Source organism: Limanda limanda, chromosome 18, assembly GCF_963576545.1.
Source record: "Limanda limanda chromosome 18, fLimLim1.1, whole genome shotgun sequence".
Lineage (NCBI taxonomy): Eukaryota > Metazoa > Chordata > Actinopteri > Pleuronectiformes > Pleuronectidae > Limanda > Limanda limanda.
The window spans coordinates 11,077,809-11,101,251 of NC_083653.1; the positions used below are offsets into that span (position 1 = coordinate 11,077,809).

Sequence of the window (23,443 nt, forward strand, 5' to 3'; positions counted from 1 at the left end):
CTCTGACAACAGGAATTGTCCCGTATTGTGTGGAGGCCTTTATGAGAAGGCTCCATGCAGCTGAAGGAGGGGCCAACTGTGAATTAGCACAAATTACATTTATGGAATTTTTACGAGTAATATCTACAAACCATTTGACTGTCATTTTCCAGCAGATATAAAATGTTTACAAGAAGGGAATTTGGAGATTTTAGTTAAATAGAGCAGAAATAAACTTGAGCAACATTTGATTCAGATATTGCTCAATATTTTAAAAGGCTTAGACTGACTGTTGTGTTGTTCTAGAGTAAAATGTCCTTGAGTCAGAAGGATAAGTTGAGTATTTATATATTGGAGATAACAATTATACGGACAGCATATGGTTATTGGAGATTTTCTTCAACCCAGATTCTGTCAGATTGAGTGGAGGGCTGCAAGTACCACAACTTGCCACTGGAGGGAGGACGACCCAGGCCATGAAGACACCAACAGGACGGTGGAGAACCAGAGGGAACTGAAACCATCATAAGATCTATATTCACTCTACTATTATAAAAATAGATGCAAAACGGCAAAAAAGAACCATAGGTCCAAATCTGTATACGTCAGATATCTTAATAATATGGGGGATAAAAGACAGAATATTAAATCTATAACTTTCCAACTTCGTATAAAACAACAAGATCAGAAAAACAAACAGTGGTCTCTGGTTCATGTGTGTTGTTTATTAGTCAGAGCTGGTGTCTGGTGCGTGTCGGTGCGCACTGTTGTGATCTGCGCTCTCCTGCGGTCCCTCCTCCACCAAACGTCAGAAACAACACTGGTATAAAACACATGAGAGGACACAGCGAGCTCTCAAAGTCTCACACAACTCTTCAAACCTTCCATCCTGCGCGCTGCCTCCTCACAGACAGACGCACAGACGTTCAATGAGAAGAGAAGAGAAGAGCAGAACCGTGCCAAGCGACCAGATTTGCGCACAAGAATGCAAAAGAAAAGTGTGTTTGTGCCTCTAGTGATTTTTGCGCCGGATAAATTTCACTCATGTGGGAGAGTTTCCTCTGCTCGGGACTTTGATTTGGTTTGATGGGCGCGCACACGCTTGGATTTCTGCTGATAACAACGAAGGCTGGAGAGAGCGCATGAAGTGAGGAGTTGTTCATCCTCAGCTCCAGAGGAAGTTAAAAAGAAAGAAAAAAACAGCAGCAGGGGTTCACCAGGTTTGACTTGAGGTCCGTGAAGCTGCACATTTCTACCGAACCGAACCAAATGCAGAGAAAGAGATGCATCTGGGCAAGGCTTTACTGTTTGTCCTCCTCCTCAACTGCGCAACTTTGAGCTCGTCCCTGTCGACTTGTGCCACCGTGGATATTGACCATGTGAAGAGGAAGAGGGTCGAGGCGATCCGGGGTCAGATCCTGAGCAAACTGCGGCTGACGAGCCCTCCTCACTCCCTCGGACCGAATAAAGTCCCGTATCAGATCCAGGCGTTGTATAACAGCACCAAGGAGCTACTGGAGGAGCTCGGGAGGGACCGGCAGCAGAGTTGCGGTCAGGACAACACCGAGACAGAGTACTATGCCAAAGAGATATACAAATTCAACATGGTCTACGGACCGCCAGAGAGTAGTAAGTACTACAGCTTAAGCCAGTAAAGTTTCTGTCACTTTGTTGTTTATGTGTCGGCAATCAAGGCGCCCACTGTGCGTAATTACGCACCGATTGAAGAGGCCGGTAGGCGCGTCAATCTCAAACTGCACTTCTCTGTCATGAAGTTACTCACTTTAGAAAAGTTTTAAAACGTATAAAAACCGCTTTGAATTCTAATGTGTCTGATATGGGTTTGCCTGGAAAAAAATCAGTTGTTAAAAAATATAAAATGACACCTACTTTTCCCATGAATCTATCAATATGCAAATATTCGTAAATCTTAAGTTTGACTGATGGATACAAAATGTCTCACACAGCATAGACACACTCTCCTCCTCCAGCAGATGAATGTAAAATCCATCTTCCCAAAACTCTGCACTTACATCATTTTCGAAAATTTTGATGTGTCAGAACCAATGAACTCGAGCGCTTGAAGGATGTGCTTCGCTCCTGTGACGGTCACCAACCTGTTTTAACCTTGTATCCGTGTTCCAGGAAAGTCACTCTCCTCCTACTCTTGACTCTTCTCTTCCTCCTCTTGTTTTTTTTTTTCCTCCATGGATCCTGTCCCTCTCCCCAGATGTTCCCATTTCCTTTCCAGCCAGGCCCAAATGAGAGGGACATCTGCCCAGGCAGGCAGAAGGGGATGCCTGTAGGAGAAGGAGCATAGGAAAAGTTAACAGAGGTGGACAGGGAAAGTTAGATGATGGAAGGACCTCCCCGGTTAGCCAGGATAGGGGATCCCTCTCTCCCCAGGAGGAGAGCGGACCCAGAAAGCCCTTGCAAACGCAGACACATCCTTACCACCCACGTCCCCTTTGAGACAGAGCTTTATCTGCCTGTCCTGGCCTGCACACGGGTGGCCTGAGAGCGTGAGATAACTAACTGCAGTCCTCAGGTTTAACTCTGCTAAATCGACTGTGAAACTGAGCCTCCATCCATCCCCTTGAACCTGAATGATCCCGGAGTGCCAACATTTTATTGCTCACATTTAGAATTCGGCTTTATTTATCTGCTTGCTTAATAATCTGCTTGACCCTCTTTATTTCTTTTAAGAATACTTAAAAACCACAGATAAGACCTATTCACATTCTTTATGTGTGCTAAATGTCTCCTCTGCACCACCATTTGTCTCTATAGAATTAAAAGCTATGGAGTTGAGGAAGAAAAACGTGAGCTGAGAGGGACATGTGTCAGTACTTGAGGGAGATTCATGCAGCATGTGGTCCGACTGAGGCTGGATTACTAAGAAAGTAGAATAGGATAAATGCTGTGCGTGTGTGAAAGCCGGAGAGGGCCTCATGGTCTAGAGCAAAGCCAAGACCATTGCATCACAGTCCCTTTGAAATCAACAGGTGTTTTCAAAAAAGACCTATTTTTCCCTAAGCGATGTTCTGTTTCGAATCTCACAAAATGTTTTTTGACTGAGAGCGGCGTGCAGTAGGTGACTCAAGTCTGCGGAGTGGTTGTATATTTGGAGTCACAGATGGGCTTCAGACAGATTTACATGTATAGTGGGTAATGGTCACTGTTTCTTTTAGCGTAATCTAATATGCGATTGAAGAACAAATGGGGAAAATGGCAGAAATACTTTGTAATAGAGCTGAACTGCCACATAAGTACCTCAATGTGCGAACCAGTCATCATCTCGACTCCCATTTTTGCTCCGACGAGCTTATAACTGTCCTATTGGCAGTTTTTTTAATACGTCCAGTGTGATCTCATACCAGGAAATATGTATTCTGTCAAAAGCGTGTACAGTAGATCCACAAATACACACTGAGTCTGCTGACTGATGCTGGTTAATGTGATTTTCTTATGCTGAAGCATGCAAGATAGAGAAAAACAATTTTTTAGATTCAATGTGCTGAGCTTTAACTCTGCTCTGGCAGGGACGCCTCCTGATTCTGTCAGTTGAAAAGAGACGTAATCTGCCAACAAATTAACAAAATATATCGTGAATATATTTGACTTTCTGAATATTTTGTATCTTTATCATGTTTGTGGTTAAATCTGGGAAGTTATATAATCCAGAGCTCTCCACCAAGTCCTCCAAATTTACCTTGAGGGGTTTTGGGCTTTTAGCCATTTATTGAATGCTTTTGATTTTGCCTTTACATACCACGTTTAAAATGTATACCGTGCCAATGTCTGGTATCTTATTTTTCACCATAGCATAACCCATAGTACCTGGGGGAAAAAATTCTCCTTTGTCATAGTATATAAACACACTGGAGCCAAAAGCACGACAAAATATGGAATCACTGCAGACTCCAGAGGGTTAAACAACAAAAGGCATTGATGGTCTATTCCCTTTATTATGACACATCTAGCATTTCCTGATCTCAGGCCCCAAAACAGCAGGAAGTTTGTCTTAAATTCCTTACAAATCAAAAATCGATCTATTTTAGGATGGGATGATGCTGTGGTTAATGATTGGTAAGAGTTACGGACAAATCTGATGAGGATAGAAAAGCTTTCCTTGTCAACAGTAACGAACACTTAAGGGCGAGAGAGAGATGCTTTAAAAGACGGATCCACTGTCTGTTGAATTGTTGAATTCTGATGTGAAGCTGCCTTATCTTTGCCTCCTGTCATAACTACCACAGCCACAAGAGGGCTTTGGCAATTGAACGTTAAAAACGGCTCTCTCACAAACACTGTGACCCTGAACCTTTCCGATCAGTTAGACTAGACATTAAACACAACCCTGCCAGCTACCAAGTTCAAAGTCTGTAGAACGTCACAGTACGGAGAATTGACAGCGAGCAAGAGGGCGTGTTGATGATGTTTCCTGCCTCCTCACTGTACCCGTGTGATCCCCCTCGCCTAAACCAGAGTATTTACACGAGGTGAGAACATGTCTAACAGCTGAATGTGTGAAAATAAGAAGTTTTCAAACTGCAGAAACAGCAGACTGAGAGTGATGCTAGGGGTTATGTGGACACAGCCACCTTAGGGTGTTTCCCCCTTTTGCTATACCAGAACAAGGCCGCTGACTTTGTGGAATCAATGTTTGACTCGGAGCCAGTGATTTCACTCTCTTCCTCGGTTAATGTGGCCGAACACACACTCTCCTTGTGAAGGCTTCTGAAGGTAAACTGTTGACCTTTGGTGGGTCCGAGGCAGCGCTACGAACCACCGCAGATCAGCGACAGGTGCAAATGAAGCAGAACGCTGACGGAGGGCTGGCAAATTACTTCATTGAGAGAGCCGACGGCAAACATTGGAAAGATTTCCTTTTATAGCATGGTACGCATACAATCTGGCATATGTCAATGACTGACGTCGGACTGCGGAGAGGTCATCACAGTCAGAGGGCTTTCGGGTCCAACAAGTTGTCAGAGGGCCTGGGGAATGGGTCTTTGATACGCAGACACCAGGAAGGTTAGGTCATCCTGAGCTGAAGAAAATACGGGCATTTCAATTACAACTTTTTTCATTTCCACCAAATATAGACAAAAAGTGTTGGAAAAGCACTGAGGAATTTTGATAAGGAACACTAATCATTTCCCTGTGGGCTGATAAACAAAGTGCCAGCCACTAAAGAGCCAGTAAACCCAAGTTCCTATTGTAGGTGTGAATGGGTTTACGAGTATTCCAGTAGATAATAAACATGGAAATCTATACAAGTATTTTCAAACTCATGTTGGACTTTATTTCCACACAAATTGAAGCAATATGGTGTGTCAGAAAAATAAATTACACACTCTCTTGCCATGTAGAATGCGAAATTGTTACATCCATGGCCAACTCACTTTGTGTTATCAGTTAGTAGAGTGCTGTAGCTTCTTGGAGCACCATGACGTTTCTCTGTTATCAAGTGGATGACAGTTTGAACCAAAAACACACTTCCTCCAAACTGTTCCTCCCTCACTCGCCACACAGCCGGGGAAGCATTTTTATATATTTTCAACTTAAAATTATATAATGTATTACTATAAACTTTAACTATAAACTATAAACTTATTATAAGCTGTGTTGTAACTGAAGCAGGCAATAACTGTTGTAGATTGAGATAAAAATGTTTCTCTTTGTCTCATTCAATGGTAAAAGTGGTACAATTCTAAAAATAATATGATTTATTTGTTGATGTGTTGTCCAGATGAAACAAGTATTGAACCATCGTTCCCTAATAAAATAAGTTGCTTACTAGAGAAAATAACTAGAAGATTTAAAACAATCATAAGTTGCATCCTCATACTTTTTAAACATTAATTCAAAGTTTTGGAAACATGTCACAAATCTATATATCTATATAGAAATAGATATATTATTATTATTTCGGGTGGAAACACCTTGTTTGTGTCCAGTCATTATTTTTTAACACGTTTCTTTAACAAGTATAATCTGAATTACAAAAATCTACTCTTTTCAATATTAATAATAATGAATAGATGACTGTTGATTGGTTAATGCTGCCCCACAGCAATAACCAACTATCAAAAGTATAGTTTTTCCACAACAATTTTTTCACAGAAGACATTTTGACTTGTCACAGTATGACAAACATTGATGTCTGCTGCAAAAAAGGCCTAAGAAACGTTTCATTTCATCTCTGAAAAACTCGTGACAGAGATCACACAGTGAGTATCTGAGATCACGTTGTCCAGAGGTGATGTTTCCGTTGTCTGGACATGTGTTGCTGGTTTTGCTTCAGATCCTGATAAGACTTTTTAAGCCTGTTCTCTCACTAAACTTTTATTTGACTCTCTCTGTTCCAGACGATGTGCTCTATTGCCTAAAAGGCATCACCTCTAAGGTTTTCCGCTTCAACATCTCCGCCATGGAAAGGAACTCAACCAACCTCTTCAGAGCGGAGTTTCGAGCTCTGAGGATGCCAAACTCCAGCGCCAAGAGGAATGAACAGCGGATTGAGCTCTACCAGGTGTGTAAAGATACAGTTTCCCCGTCCTCCTGCAAAGATCAAACGTAAAAGCTCACTGTCAAGTCATGTAATCTTTGTATGCAAAAACGTTATTAGATTCTAGTCTGTCAAGAATACATATTACATAAGCTGGTTAATGGTTCTCCACCACATTATTCCAGGCCCTAATTGACAAAGCGAGCCAACGACAACCAGATTGTGATTGCAGGCGTGGGTAACAGCCAGGCCAAAAGCCAAGAAGCTCAGCAGGCCTGCAGAGTGTTTTCAGAGCTGGATCAGAGTTACTGTTAGTGCAGCACTGACAGGCCAGATCTATTATGGTCCCCATTTTGGTTCTGTAGAGGTTTTTACCCTTCAGTCCTCAAGAGGGTATGCAAACTTAATTAAGCTGTTAAAAAGGGAGCTCTGGTCCGCTAAGTGATGGAATGATGCAACCGCTTCTCCGAGCTGTAGTAAACGTCATCTAGACCTTGGTATTCTGTCCTTGGCTTTACAGATCCAATACAAAGATTGCTATTAAAATGAAAAGGAATGAAAATACCACAATACTCAAGTCAGGAGTGGTATCGAATCACTTTCTGGCAACGAATATTGATGTTGTAATCACTAAATCCGAATATCAGCTTCTGTTACTGCATGGATGCAAGAAGAGAAATCGGACATATGACTGTAATCTGATCTACTTTAATCCTCACCAACACAACCACAACAACTCTTAGATCATCCCTTGGTATCAAGCAAGTGGGTGTGTGCAGAAGATCTTCATGTGTTAGTCATGCAGGAGCAACAGGGCGAAGGGGCTTGTCTACCAAAGAGTTGAAAATAAATTTATTTTGTGGCTGATTTCAAACAAAGAGGAGAACAAGAGAGAAGCTTGATACTATGTGATGCAATAAGTTTTTAGATCTTTGAAAAAGCAGCAGTACCACAATGAGCAAGTTCAAATCCTGCATGTTAAGCAGTAAAGTAAGTGTTGGCACCAACATATACAAGTAAATAAAATACATAAGTACTTGTTGCATTTCACGACTGGTCCAATTCACTTTTCATCCAAATATATTGAAAGACTGAATGCACACTGTTGAATTTAAAGTTAACTGGTAGTTTGCTTTTATAGATGTTCCCACTGAATAGATACAACCGTAAAGTTTATTTTCAAGCTTAAGTTATGAACTATACAAAGGTTTTATATTTAGAATATATAAATAAAACTGTGGGTAGTGTGAAACAAACGGTTTGCAGTGGGAAACTCTACTAAGAACTCAACTCTGCAGATTTGCACAACTATTTTAAGCCTTTAGATTTTTGATTTGGTCTGAGAGGACACATGGCTGATTAGCAATAATAAAAAATAACTTTGTTTTCTCCGTTAGCTGGTTCCTGTTTGATAAGATAACTGTCCTACCTGAGCAAGACCTTTTCCAGACAAGGCGAGCAACTAACTTGCTGGTGAAACACGTAAGAAGCAGAAATAAAAATGCTGAGTCAGTATTCCAGTGACTCTGTCTTTGGCACCACCAGGCAAACATCTGAGGTTAGCATCTGGTTCAAGGTGTCGCTGTGCCTGAACATTCATGTGATATGGGAGGAGGGTCGGAAGAGATTCTCACGTTTCTGACAACCCATGACACCTGCAAGACAATTGTTGGCGAAAAACATTAGCTACTACTAGACACAAGGGTAATTGTAAAAAACCTCAAGTGATTGTTTTACAGCTTTGGTCTGAAATGTCAGGGTTAAAACAGTGTGCTTTTTAAGTGAAGGAAGATCCACCTTCTATTACCTTTAACAATGGAGGTTGGCTGCCTGCAGACTTCCACGTTTGCTTGCTTTCGCAGCCACATCCACACTCTTTCCCACCAAAAGGGACATATTCCAGATTTCAGAAAAATTTGACTTTCCCAATTGTAATTACGACTTGGATGCTGACGTAAATGCTATTTACAAGTGGGAAACCGGTAATTATGGTAACTCCAATATGACATGGAGGTGCCATTTTGCAAGTCTCACAAAGTTTCTCTCCATTACCCTATGCATTATCTCATTCAAGATAAAAAAAAGTCTTATGAGAATTAAGAAGACTTTAGTTTGTCGAGCAACAGCTTCCTCGCGTGCCCCTCACTTTGTCTGCTCTATTCTGTTATTTTTTGTTGAAGCTGTTTCAGTGCTGAGAGAAAACTTCACAGAGTGACGGGTTATTATTGTCCTGCAGATTGTGAGGCCAAATGAACACATCAGAAAACAACGCTACATCGCAGCCAAGAATGTGCTGACCAAGGGTACTCCAGAATGGGTCTCCTTCGATGTGACTGACACAGTGCGGGAGTGGCTGATGAACAGAGGTGAGACTGAGGTCACTGACATGTGTTTTTGCAAAAAAAACAATCATAAGTCCTAATGATCGTCCAAAGTTTGACTTGATAATTTAATGTGACAAAAAAAACGAACTTTGACAACCCTCCGTTCTGTGCTTTTTTTCCATCAGGAAGTAATTTAGGCCTGGAAATCAGTGTGCACTGCCCCTGCCACACCTTCAACCCAAATGGGGACATCATTGACAATGAGCACGAGGTGCTGGAGGTTAAGTTCAGAGGTGGGCTTCAAAAATGTTTTGTCATATATTTTTTTATACCAGGTGTTAGTTGCTCTTCTGATCCAATATCTGTACATGTTAATGTCTCCTTGCCATCTTTCTATCAGTTTAGAAGCTGGGGGTTGGGTTGCATGGTCTCCCTTAAAATTATAAAACAAAAAGTTGGTACAGGGACAAATTCAATTTATATTAAAAAATATAGTGTCCCTTATTTCCTATCTTCTTCTTAGCATTTCCATTCTGTGATATCTAAAATAAAAGAAATGTCTGTTTCATACAACTGTCATTTTAATACATAATTTTGCTAATTTTACACCCAGATTAAGGGAAATTAAGAAACTAACCTCCTTGATCATGTCTACAATTAAGGCGTAGATGAGGAGCAAAGTCGCTTGGATCTGGATCAGCTGAAGAAGAAGAAGGAGCAGTACCTGCCTCACCTCATCCTCATGATGATCCCGCCCCATCGCTTGGACACTCAGTACACTCGCCGACGCAAGAGAGCCCTGGACACAAACTACTGTTTCTCGTAAGGGATAAATTAATAACCCACTAAGCAAAAAGCCATTATTTGTGAAAAGGTGCAAGAGATTATACACATATAGTAAAAGCCTGAATATATGCTTCAATAATATGTATCTCCTACTGCATCATCAGCAAAGTTAACATAGAGACTGGTTTTGCTGTTGTCTGTTCCTCATCACAGAAACACGGAGGAGAGCTGCTGTGTTCGCAAACTCCACATTGATTTCCGACGTGACTTAGACTGGAAGTGGATCCATGAGCCCAGTGGTTACGACGCCAACTACTGCTCTGGGCCGTGCCCTTACCTGAGGAGCTCGGATACGACACACAGCTCGGTAAGGAGGACTCCCCAGCAAGTTCATATTTTCTCACTCATTCTTTTGTAGTAAACAGCCATGTAAGCACTACTATTGAGTCTGAGGACTTGATATCAGATGGATCTGTACCTGAACCTGACAAGCCGGAATTACTTAACAGAAGAAAATAATGAACAGATCAAAAGGATAATGAGACACATTCAAAAATGTGGTCAATCTAAAAAACATTAATGGACAGAGCATCTTCAAAATACCTTCCTTTGAACAGTTTTCTTTGGGATACTTTGTTCTGAAGAAATAGTCCCTAGTTCCTGAGCTCACATATGGAGTGTACGGCTGAGCTACAACACCTTAATGTTCTAGAAAATGTGGAAAAAATAAAAAAAAGACTGTGGGTGGAAGCCACATGCAGACACAGGGAGAACATGCACACTCCACACAGAAAAGGCCGAACCGGGATTTGAGTCATCAAGAAAAGCCCCATAGGAATTCTTCAATGTATTTATATATATTTCAGTCGTAAAGCCTATTACAATGAACTTGGCAGATAATTATCAAGAGTTCATCACTCAATAAATACTAGAGATATTAAAACTTACCCAGGTGCAGTACAACTGTAAGTACTACTTGAATGTGAGGTTTCATCTCTCCTGTGTACTTTCCTATAGCTGCTGAGTCTGTACAACACCCTGAATCCGGAGGCATCGGCTGCCCCCTGCTGTGTTCCTCAAGACCTGGAACCTCTCACTATACTCTACTACTCCGGACGGACCCCAAAAGTGGAGCAGCTCTCCAACATGATTGTCAAGTCTTGCAAGTGTAGCTGAGAAGAGACTGGATGGCGAGGTAGAGTGGCACGATTTCTGCTCGGTACTGACCAAACCCATGTGCTCCTTTGAACTCTTAGCTGTGACAAATACTTAAACTGACCCTGTGGACTCGTTGCTTAGATCTGGAAGGTCACACTTTTCTTTTTTTTTCTAAGGATACAGATTTTCTTAAAACCGGGGCTCATCCTTTCCTTGTTTGGTATTTTTTCCCCCCACCCCCTCAGTCTGTTCTTAGTTACGAGCAGTTATTTTGATCTTAAAAGGTGCAGCCCAAACAAAACGTAGTCTGACAATCAAGGTCTCAAAAATATTTCTAGGTTTGTGACAATGGACAGAACGCTCTTAAAGCTAGATTACAGAGTCCTGTATGAATGGAAGAGACTTGCTCTGTGTTATATTTTCTACTTCAGAGCTCAAGCAAATGTTCCACAAAGTCCGAGTTTACACTTTCAGTAGAGAAGCTTTTGTGTGTCTTGCCCTGGAGCAGCATTGTTAATAGTCACAACGTAGACGCCACTCTTCTGAACGGTTGAAGTGTCCTTTCTGACTGGATTCCTCCCTTGAACTTGCCTTAAGCTCCATTCCCTTCAAACAGTGGGCATTATCTTCAATCACAAAAGGAGAAAGGACAGACTTGCTGCTGTATCCAAAGCCATAGCTGTGGTCAGGGAAAAGGAGAGCCGAAAGAGAATGCCTGTTGGATTTGCAATGGAAAGTGAATGAACAAAGAAGTTGAGCCAAGCTTTTCTTTTTTTGGCCAGCCAGCAGCAATGGCCCTTTTTTTTGGTGCATCTAATAGAATGGGTAGAAGAAGAAGAAGAAAGAGAATAAGAAGGAGAAGGAGAAGAAGAGGGGACCTGTATGCAAGGGAAGAACTACCATGGAAACAAGCCATGAGCTCACTGACTGCCATTCACTGGAAGTTTTCATCCCTAACAGGTTCAAATTATTTTTGGGACATCAAAGAGTATACTGGAAAAGAACAAGTCTTACGCAACAGTTTTTTGTTTTTAATGGGATTTCTTTTACATTAATAGCAGATTTTGGTCTGTTATGCAACTTGTCATATAGTGATTTTTTTTCACTAACTGGGATGAAATTTGACGTATCTCCATTGGTGGAAACACATTTATATTAAACCCAGAGTGCTGATGCATTTCCTTAAGATGTAAAAAGGAACACAACTTTTTTTTTTTTTTGTCTTGTGCATAAAAATAACCTAATTATTTTTGACCTGTTGTATTTGATTAAGTTTATGTTGGACGAAAATCATGTTGTATTAAAAGTTGACTGTTCCCAGAAAAGTACATCAGAGCACTTTTCTCCTGCAATAACAGGACATTTAAAGAAATTGTAAATACAGCTGTTTTATTTCTTCTATTTTCAATCATACTATCCTACCACTAGAGATGTTCCGATACCAGCGTCGCAAATGCCTCCGATACCGACCAAAATGTAGAGTTGGATATCGGCACGTATGCAATTCTATGTATATCGATCCGATAACACGTTTTTAAAGTATTGTAGTGTCACTAAACTGTTCATCCACAGGGAGTGTCGCATTAGCCAGAACTAGCTAAGATGTCTGGAATTTGGCAATGTGTCAAGCTGGAAAGTCACAAGTCACAAGTAAAATGGTACACTTCAGTTTCAAGGGGTGGCACTTGTGTAGCCAATTACAGAACTTATTATAGGCCAATTATACAACAACAATAGCAATCAGTATGAAGCATACAGCTGTTAAAATAAAATACACAAGCTGGGGTTTTTTTTATGCACTGGTAGCAGATTGGTGCTTGTTATTGGAATCTGTGAGGGGGAAACGGATATCAGAACATCTCTGCCAATCAATCAACTGTCATCTTTCACTCATACCAGCTGACAAGCATGTGCACATGCAGTCAGGACTCCTGTGTTCATAAAACACTGCACTCTTTCATTCCCTCTGCTCCGTCTCTGTTTGTTTTGGTGCTATTTTACAGTGTGTGGCCCAAATGGAACAACAGAACGAAGCAGGCGGGCGAACGAGGCAGTAACGTGACAGTGGCTTGGTGAACACTTAGACCTCCTCGTTCTCTGAGTCAGGAGGGTCATTCTGAATCCCTGTGGCGTTTGACATTGACCCCGTCAGACTTATCTGGCCTTTAGGTGACACATTGTGATGTTTTTCTTTTTTTTGCAGAAATATTGTTTTTGTTTGAATTGTTGATGATAATTGTTATTAAAAACACAACATGCAAAACCTGTGCGAGCCCTTCTAAAGCCACAAGAATCAGACACAAAAGCAATCAAATGTAATAGACCTGTGAAACCACTTAACTCCAAATTAGGGAATGATGAATTTACCCACTGGTCTTGTCTGCCTTATTGAAATTCCATTTAAAACACTATTTTCTCATAATGTTTTGGTTCCATACGAACATAATTTCTCTTACTTGAATCTCACCAGTCCCACCTGTTTCCTGCAGGCGCATGCAGAGGCCCCTTTTTTTCTACCGGAGTAATAAATTCAACTTCTCCTTCTCTGGAATTGTCGCTTAACAGCTTTCCCAGGCGAAAAGCAATTACTCTTATTTTCAGAGCATATTAATGTGCAGACATCTCTTTATTTTCTTATTTTTCATGAAATGGTTCACATAAATCAAACCTAAACCTGAGAAATGGATTACACATCTTGATACCACCTTCCAGGTGTTATTCGTCCTCCAGCATGACCCCGGCTACGTCCTTTAATTCAAAGGGAATACAACTCTAATATTCAGTTTGAACTTTGACCTTGTGGAAAAGAGCTGCACAGCACCTGGACCATAATGAGTTTATTATTGCTTGTATTTAAAAATGTCTGAAAATAGCTGGACTATAGAACCATTACATCTTATTAATGTGTTTTTAACTTTAATACTGCAAACCTGATGACACCACTTGAATATTTAAGATTGTATTAGCTACAAAATTGATGACTTATGTTAAATACATTATAAATTATTATTAAACATAAAATATGGCCTGGTGCTTCCTCACCCTAAACCAAGGGACAATATTAGCAACAGCTTATAAATAACTTCTAAAGTATGACTAAAAGTGAGTAGTTACTGTTTAAAGCCTTTATCAAGGTTGTTGTATTGGACATTTTTAAGTCACGTCAGATGCTGGACTGCAATCAGCCGCACAGATAAGAGGTTGGAGGTGGGAGGGGGGGTGTGGGGCATTGATTTGAGCTAATATGCACTGACAAGTAGGCAGAGAGAATTCCCTGTCTCTGTGTGCCCGTTATTGTTCCCTGTCACAAACAATCAGAGATGAGCCATGATGGAGACACAAAGACCAGAGGGCACGACATGGTCTAAAAACAGGGGTTGGGGGGGGGGGCTTTAATGGCTTTGCAGACAGCCCCTGTACAAACAAACACACATTACTGGTAAAGAGCAGCCGTGTCCCATGCATGAATGACTCTTTAACCTTCAGCAAAAGTCTCTTAGTTCCACTCCAAGTTCATGTGGCCACAAACGCTCACGGCTCTGCAGCTCCAGTTTCCCCATTTACTCCTTCAAGTCAGTAAAATGCAACCAAACTGGGTGGTTGCTCTCTGGGTGGACTCCCAGTGAGATTAAGATAATGTAACTTATTCTTCCAGAGAATCTTTTCCCATGTCGGCGTAATGGAAGCAGGCTGAGGGGTGAGCGATGCTGAGGCCGCTCCTGACAGGGGCTGGAGGTTGGCTTGGGTCTTTCTATTGATGCAAGGACTCATTTTTGGCTCCTGTGGCGGCTCGCCACATTGTTTTCCGAAAGCCGCCACAGACGGTGAAAAGCTCACGCAGCAGTGATGGGAGCTGCTCGTCAAATGTGATACGACACGTTTGTCTTGATATCCAGTGTTTGGTGCTAGGAAAAGTTGCACCAGCTAAATTGAACATAAGAGAGCCACAGTAGATACTGTAATTATATGTCCTGCCTCTCTTTTTTGATTGCATACACACCATTTGAAAAAAAGGAAACAAATGTCTCTATTCTGCTGAGACTGGACTTTTATTTATAGAAAAACAGACACTAAGTGGTGGTTTTAAGATGCAGATAAGAACACTGTTTTCTACTTTCGGGGTGAAGTTGGCCACCTCAACCCCAAACCTGCAATAAAGCTATTTCCAGCTGCCAGCTACTGGATGAGCAAGCCACAATCTGATTCAAGTTCAGGGTCCACTCCTGGGTTGGAGACTGACTTTCTCAGAACTTGTAGTCTTCCAAGACTCACCAATGATGAATTGCATGACACGTAAATGCACAGAGGTTTGGAAAACTGTCTGCCGCTATTCCCTGAGCAGATTAACAGATGTGGTGGAGAGAAAAAAAGGGGAAGTGAGAGACAGAGAGAGAACGTGTGTGTGTGTGTGTGTGTGTGTGTGTAAGAGAGAGAGTCCTCAAAAGGACTGCTGCTGCAATAAAATCATCAGGTCACATCAGACTAGTTCTCAGGCCCCAGGGTGGAAAGAGTTGTGTAATTCAGCCATAGGAAGAACACGCACACGCACACACACACACACACACACACACACACACACACACACACACACACACACACACACACACACACACACACACACACACACACACACACACACACACACACGCACACACGCCTGGAAAAAAGTGGAGGGGTGAACAAATATGTAAACACATATCAACTTCATAGACCTTTATAGCTAAACAAATGAATGGGAGGTCTGGATCAAACTACAACATTATATTACAGCACAGTGTGTGTTTCCGTGACAGTATTCCAATAATACAGGGATGGTGTGTGCCTCAGAATGAGAGTGAGAGAAGACCGAGAAGAGAGACTGTTAGAGGAAAGGAGAGAGAAACAGAGACAGTGTGAGGTTGTAATTTACAGACACTTTGAATCAGGAGGAAACAACATCGTGCTAAATGTATTACTCTGGACCGAATCGAGCCAAGTTTGAATCACACAAACGACTACCGGTTCAGAGATGCCAGAAAAAACGAAAAAAGATGCGTTGATGAGATGTCATCAAGTTCACTTGGCTATACACAAAAACACATTCCTTGTATTGTGAGGTGAAAGCTGTATTACTTCTGTTTACTTTCCATCGAGATCCCAGATTAAACAGCAGAATCAGCATTAACCGGTTACAGGCCTGCTGTGAAGTGCTGTGGTGTCTGTTTAACCTTTAAACACATTATTTGTCCCTCAGACTGAACTTCAATATTTCAGTAGCTGTGTCCCAAGCAAGGGAACAGATCCAGGAGCATTTCCAGGGACTTGGAGGGTCCCACGTTAATTCTACAGCCTTACTTGCAGCTTATGTATACTAATGTTTGCCAACTGCTTTTAGTTTGTGCTACTGTAACAGCAGATTTTCGAATTTTACATTATTCTGTAATATTCAGTCATGGCCAAACTGTTTACCCCAGAACTTACAGTAAAAATACAAGAAATAAATTGCCAATACACTTTAAGTAATGTTCGGATCTGCTAAGTCACTGATACTGAACAGATCTGCAAAACCTTGATTGCAATACGTCATGTTTTCCCCTTGTGGCAATATAACATCTACTCTCACTGCTTTTATGCTTAAATGTCGAGGCACTCGCTGCACTCCATAGAGTTCAGGGGGAAGATCTTGGTCTTGGTTAAATAATAAAAACTTCAACAGTGATTTGAAGCGCAGGACCAGATGTGTTTAGTTTTTCAATAAGTTTGAACAAAACACAATCTCTAACCCCGAGCTTAAACAAAGTGTTTTTGTTGCCCAAACCCAACCACACGCAGGAGGCCGAACTTGATCATCTATTAATGTAATGTCCTGTTGTTTATTGCACGACATCAAAACTACAGTACCATCCTTAAAGACTTGTTTCAGATTTCAAATGATCCTACGCTGTATAAATAATGCCGGTACTCACATCATTAGACAAACAGGGCGTCCTTGTCACACACACACACACACACACACACACACACACACACACACACACACACACACACACACACACACACACACACACACACACACACACACACACACACACACACACACACACACACACACACACACACACACACACACACACACACAACACACACACACACACACACACACAAGCAGTCAACCGGTTCAACATCCTGACAATAAAAGGATAAAAAGGTTTCCTGTATTGAGGACTGTGTGTACCTCTGCCAACGGCGGGGTTTAGGTTTCCTCTGGCTCATTTATTTTGTCTCCTCGTAGCTGTAAACACCTTCTCCATTAACATCACGCTATAGGCCCCTGTGCTTTACCTGCGACTACATAAACATTCAGAGAAACACGAGGATAAAGCAGGATGTCTTTGTAGCATTTTAAGTATCCTGTAGGTGCAGCATGTGTGTTCAGCTGCAGCGACGTTGCACGTATACAGCCTGTGAGAAAAAGAGAACGTTAAATCATGCGGACACCTGAGCAGTAATACTTGTTAGATGACACTCTAGGTAACGGTAACGCTGTCCGACTCCCGCCACACTCATCCCAGAAGAGTGGAGCAAGACTGATGAGGGAAGTCGGATCTTTAACGGCCTCTTGTGCAGCTGCCCCGGCTCAAACAGGTAATGGAGACGGTGTCAGCGGGGCGCTTCTTCCTGCACAAGCTCCACCACGAGGACTTAAGTGGTTTTGCTAAGTTTATTGTCTTTCTGCCTGTCTGCGCATTCCGTATGTTCTCACAGTTACTGGGGATTAAACCGGTGAAGACAGCTATGGACAAACACAAAGCCTCAAGTCACAGAGTCAGTGACCTCCAAGAGGCCCCGGGTTGAAATACTGAAAATTAGGCCGTTCTTGACCAAACTTTTCTTAAAGAATACTGACACAGGAACAATCTAGTGTTGCCCTACATGTAGTTAAGTCTTTAAAATGATCTTTGAGAAAAAATATTTGAGGTGTACCTGTCCAATATCCCATCCAATTGCATGGAGAAGTTACGTTGATCATCTAATACTGCAGACACCTGTTAGGCCGTAAGGTGAACCCTGTTATCGTTTCATCCAGCTCAACACGCTTGCATCTACACAATCTTTAGCTCATAAAAAAGAACGAGTCGTGCTAAGCTACCCAAAAAAAGTTTGTCGCTAAAAATCCAGTCGATTGTCGCTGCGTGTATGTTTTATGCAGAACTACTTTCTTCAGAGCGTAATAGGATTTTGGTAGCAAGTGGTGGCACAGTTCGACACGTGATCGTTCTACACCAATGAGGTAGCTGCTTTTTGTCAACAGAGTGGCAACATGGCGGCTCCCATGGTTAGATTCAACAACACCCGAACGTCCTCAAAAGTGGGCCAAATAGATTCTAAACAGTGCTGTATACATAGCCGCGTCCAAGAAGAACATTGAGGCAAATATACGACAGTGTTATGTTTATGTTAAGTCATTTAGATCAAGTTTGACATACCTGGGAATACACCTTACTGGCGATCGAACATGGACTGTGAACACACCGCACACACTGAAGAAATCAAGGCAAAGACTGTACTTCCTACGTCAGCTGAGGAAGTTCAAAGTATCAGCACCCATCTGTGGATAGTGTCCTCAAGCATTCCGTATCCTGAACAAATACTATGACTATATAAACTGCAATTACACTTTTTTTCACACTTGCACATGGACTGTACACACAGTGCACTTTATACTCCCTCTTGCTGTTTATGAAAAATATTTCTTGATCTTTCTTTCTTCACACTCGCACAGAAAAAGCTTAACACCAAACAAAATTTCACTACATGCTTTACGTTAGTATTTCTACGTATGTTACAAATAAACATCCTTCCTTGTATCAATAAAAGGCAGTAATTGTACTTATATCAATGACCATTTGTTCGTTCATTCATTCATCATTTTGGATTCATTTTCTAAAAGACTTTTCGTGGTTCACCCTGCGGCCTATGTGCAGTTGAGACACTTTGGCTTCACTTGTCGGAGCTGTTATGTCATCCATCTTTATGTGCAGTCTGTAGTTGTTGCACTGAAAGCTTCATATACAAGAGATTTGATAATATGACTAATCAAACAAATAAAATAAAATATAATAAAATATTAAGCAGGTATCCACATCAGCTACAAGAGCTTTCTTTTAAATAAATCCTAATGTATCATGCATGAAAGTTGGTGTTAAGTGCCCTTTCCGGACAAGTCACCATGGTCTACATTGAACTTTGGATTGAGTGCACTCACCTTGATGGACTATAGATGCCACAGATGCATTTACAAAATTTGCAGTGAAAAGCAGTGAAAACAAAAGCAACAACCCTAAATGAGCACTGAAGTGAAGAGCAGTACTTCAATCACTACAATAATTTTCCTGTTCAAATGTTCAGCTGCTTCAAACACACATGGATACAGGAAACTGCAGAGTTGGACTTCTGACCATTTACATAAACAACTTAATGCCAAAATTACTCAACAAAAAGTGGAAAAAAGTCAAATTTGTACATTCTGTAATTACTGTTCTATTAGTAACAAGATATTTCAGCCTCGGTGTTGCCAAGTTAACAGCAGCAGCAGCAGCAAAGACTGCTGTCAATGAGAAACATGTTTGGTTTGTGCCTTCCCATTAATCTGCACGAGACCTCATGACTCCTCTGGCTGGCAGCGCTCCATAAGCGACTGGCTGCTTTACGTCTCGCACAATGTGTGTGCGTGTGTGTGTGTGTGCGGTGTGTGTGTTCATTGTAATGTATTGCAGGCCTAAACCTCCTCCATGGAGGTCTATATGTGTGTACGTACCATAGACTGTATATAAAGATGGATGGCACGTCTCCGCTTCCTCCTACTCAAGGAATGGAGCTGCTGCAGCGAGGTGCCGCCGATACACGCACTCGACCGATTGCAAGTCAGTCTCAGCTGTCAATCATAATGTTTCATCGAATAATAAATTAAAATTAGCAGAAAAATGAACAGTTGGAAGGAAAACGACATCAACGGCAGAAACTATCTCGCAGAAAAATGCAATGAACGTTTATGACCTATACTGCACCCAGCCACCAGGGGGCGATCGGGATGCATCGGCTTCACTTTTGCAGAGCTGTCATGTCGTCCATCTTTCCATGCAGTGGTAAGTTTGTGTATAGCCTGTTTACTGGGTGCTAGCTTGTTATTTGCATAACCAACAATGGAAATAGGATTAAAATAGTTTAAAATATACATTGAAAGGGATTTTTTCAACATATATCCAGCGCTGCACGATCTGCCACACAGATGCCGTTGCAACGTCAAACACCTCAAACACTTTGCATACACAGTAATAGGTGGGATTACTCGTGAGGTGCCGCCGCAGTAATGGCAGCTTGTCTACGTCCGCATACAACCCGCATTCTTCTCCTGTGCATAATTTACGCCTTGACAGCAGAACAGTGGGCCCGCTGGAGGTTTCTGTAAACATCATGCGGTAGCGGCGTGATGAGATGAAGTGGCCAGTGTGAGAATGATCCCTCGGCTCACAGTAGCCTGACGAGGCGGGATCACCAAGGACAGTCACTTCAAAGCTGGGTTGCAATAACGCAACATGTAGGATTTATACTCTAAGTCACTGCGATACTTAAACAAACTTAAATTGCTTAGTTTCCAAGTCACATCCTGCCCTCACTGTAAACAAAAACGGATATGGGCAGTCCCCCCCCCTCACATTCCCACTGCGTGTTCCAGCAGTGCACAGGGAGATGCGGCCTCGGCGAGCTGCACTCGTAAATACAATCACTGCGAGTGGCCTCACAAGGAGCTGGAGTCGCCAGCGTTCGTTTGGCTAATGAAGGGGTTTCCACTGAAATGAAAACGCCTCAAAACAAACTCTCGCTGGTTCGGTTTCCCTCCGCTAATGCTCCGGTAATCATATTTGTCCAGATGGCCAAATCGAATCTGTAAACACACCAAATAGGATGCCTTCTGCCCCCCCTGTCACCGCCGGTCGCCCCTCCACCCTCAATCCGATTCCTCTTTGTGTTCCCCTCCGAATGAAGCAGCGGTCGCACTGTGGCTGTAAACTGAGTCGATCAGCTGTGTTTTGTTATGTTTGCAGAAGGCAAATAACAAACATCCCGGTAGTCAAGCTGCGAGCCGTCCAGCGGTCCACTTCTCCAGCCCGCTGACTAACATGTTTCTTTTATTACCCAGATTAGGATGTAAATTCAGTTTTATCTTTTCAGCACCACAAACATAACCAGTGTAATGGGAAGCAGAAAGCCAGCCCGCGTTAAAAAACAATTGTTTCACTATTGAAACGTGGAATAATAAACAACATTTCCAGCAGAGACGCTTTGTGGAGTATTTTCTGTGATTTTGATTAATTTCTCAACTCGGTAATTATATTTTTACTGCATCATATTTTCACCTTTACTCTTGGACACATTTAAAAGGGATCCACTAACCTCATGAACAAAGCTTTGCCAAATACACAAATATACTAAGTATATCGATGGGATACTGACACACTCTGATTGAGATTTAATAGTAGCAATAAAGTAACAGTGAAAGGGACTTTTGACCTGCAAAAGGGCACATTTGTGTTTTTCCTGGGGTAGCATTGCAAAGATGGCTGCTTGGTTGGTTGATGCACTGGACTGCATATGCACAACTTCAGGAGGAGTAACGTGCTAATGTGGGTTTGTGCTTTTTTTCAGCAAGTCTAATAGGTGCCTCCAAAAACTAAGGTATTGTCCCTTTAGCTACATTCATTCATTACAATAGACACGGCACTCACAGTTGGAATCAACAGAAACACTGAAGACCCAACATGTGATCCCGGACGAGCCCCCAAATATGTTACGGACCTATAAGAAATGGCTCGTGAGGCCCGGAACACATCAAATAAACGAATCAGAAACAACTGTTGCCACTAAATAATAACAAATGTTTATTGGTTGAAACAAACAAATATTTAGAAAGGCAACAAACCAAAAGGGTTGGAGGTTCCCGGCCAAAACAAACAAAAGAGAGGGGAACACTGAGCCAGCCATCGGCCGTCGAAGTCAGTGTTCACCCCCGAACTAAGTCTGCCTAAATAACCCACTACCTAAATGAAAGAAAAAGGTTATCCGAAAACAGGACTACCGGGAACCCCCGAACCAACTACCAACATAACAAAAGCTCAAAAGGACTTCTGGCATGGGGGAAACCGGAGCCTCGGTCTCCTCACCCGTTCACCTGCATGGAAGAATAGAGAGCGAGAAAGAAATTCACAGCCTCCTTAAGTCAGCTCCAGCTGACGAGGTGATGAGTCTCACCTGAGGACTGGCTGCGTGGAGAGAGAGAGAAAGGTGGAGAGAGGCACAAACACACACACACATTCTCACACAGAGCCCCACCTCCTGGCCACACGTAACACCAAGACATATTGAGGTTATGTTTCCAGGCAGTTTTTTTGTTGATTAATGTTTATTTGTTTGGAAGCAAGTTGCGCAAAAATAACAGATTTCAATAAAACTCGGTGGAAGAATGTGGTATGGGACAGGGAAAATCCTCGATACACATCCGGATCAGAGAGCAGCTCAAGGTCTTTTAATCATGTTTTTTTATTTCCTTTGACATTTTTTACATTTTCCAGATCTAATTATCCATTGATCTTGATTTTTTAAAATCCAGCATGTTTATGGGACTAATATCTCTGAGTGTGTGGGCCTGTGGACTGTTGGGCCCTAGCGGAGGTTCTGCGCTCTGCTGAGTTCCATTCTAGCTTTAATACTTGAATGAATCACTGAGTGGCTCCTGTGAGGGAAATGTAACATTTTGATCATGCACAATGTAATCATGTAATTGAATCTTAGACAATGTGACCTTAATCATTCTGTATCCTGTACAACTGAATGAATCTTGGCCTGTTTGCCTAAACTAAGGCATTGTTGCCCTGATGTCATCAGAAGATCCTGGGGGGAGGAAGAAGCCAAATGTAAAGAGAGAAAGAGCAGCTTCCGATCGGTGTGCATATTACAAACCAACCTTTGTCTTGTGCACCATGCTCTGAGCATTAAAGTGTGACAATACTGTAAGAGAGTTGTGTCTCGTTACTCGTTGTCAGAGTGGGATTGCAGAATTGCCACGACACTCCACATAGAGAAGACGAGGACAATAAACCTCAGCACAAAACAAAACCCATAATAAGTGTTATGGTCAGTGTTGAGGACCACCACCATCGCAAATTGTGTTTCCAGGATACACTCAGCTCAACACACCCATCAGCTTGTTCTCCTGATATATATTTATTGTCTGGGCTCGGCTAATTTAAGGCGTCGACAAGAAAATATTTGCCGCCACATGAGCTGCGAAAGATAAGCAACACTTTGTCACAGGGAGTCAACACATCGGGTTTGTCTACAATGAATTTAAGTCGCAGGGACACCACTGCAATCCATTGTTGTCAGCATGGTAACGTTGGGGGTGCAGCACACATGGCACACTGTGCAGGGCAAAACGATACACACACACCTCATAGATTTGAAAACTGCATTTTTACAGCATCAATCATGTGAGTTTCAATCATCCCTTCAACCGTCTGAGGGCCACAGCTTCACAAACTGAACAGGAGCATTTTGAAGTGTCAGAAGATTCTGGTACATGAGCCTCTGTAATCTCCTAAACACACTTAAACACAGAACCCGCCATTACCCGGCACACTTTCAC

General features: G+C 42.0%; 1 protein-coding gene across 1 annotated transcript; it reads left to right on the forward strand.

Moving 5' to 3' along the window:
• Positions 1-1,098: 1,098 nt before the first annotated feature.
• On the forward strand, positions 1,099-12,961 carry LOC133024501 (transforming growth factor beta-3 proprotein-like). Its single transcript, XM_061091636.1, has 7 exons — positions 1,099-1,608; positions 6,354-6,517; positions 8,730-8,859; positions 9,003-9,110; positions 9,480-9,639; positions 9,817-9,970; positions 10,621-12,961. The coding sequence occupies exons 1-7, from the start codon at positions 1,263-1,265 to the stop codon at positions 10,777-10,779; spliced, it is 1,221 nt and encodes a 406-aa protein (XP_060947619.1). The 5' UTR covers positions 1,099-1,262; the 3' UTR covers positions 10,780-12,961.
• Positions 12,962-23,443: the final 10,482 nt, after the last annotated feature.

Excerpts from the sequence above, each read along its gene's own strand:
- LOC133024501 (XM_061091636.1), top strand. The coding sequence starts at position 1,263 with ATGCATCTGGGCAAGGCTTTACTGTTTGTCCTCCTCCTCAACTGCGCA. Across the intron at positions 1,609-6,353 it reads CTACGGACCGCCAGAGAGTA|ACGATGTGCTCTATTGCCTA; the intron begins GTAAGTACTACA and ends TCTCTGTTCCAG. Across the intron at positions 9,111-9,479 it reads GCTGGAGGTTAAGTTCAGAG|GCGTAGATGAGGAGCAAAGT; the intron begins GTGGGCTTCAAA and ends TCTACAATTAAG.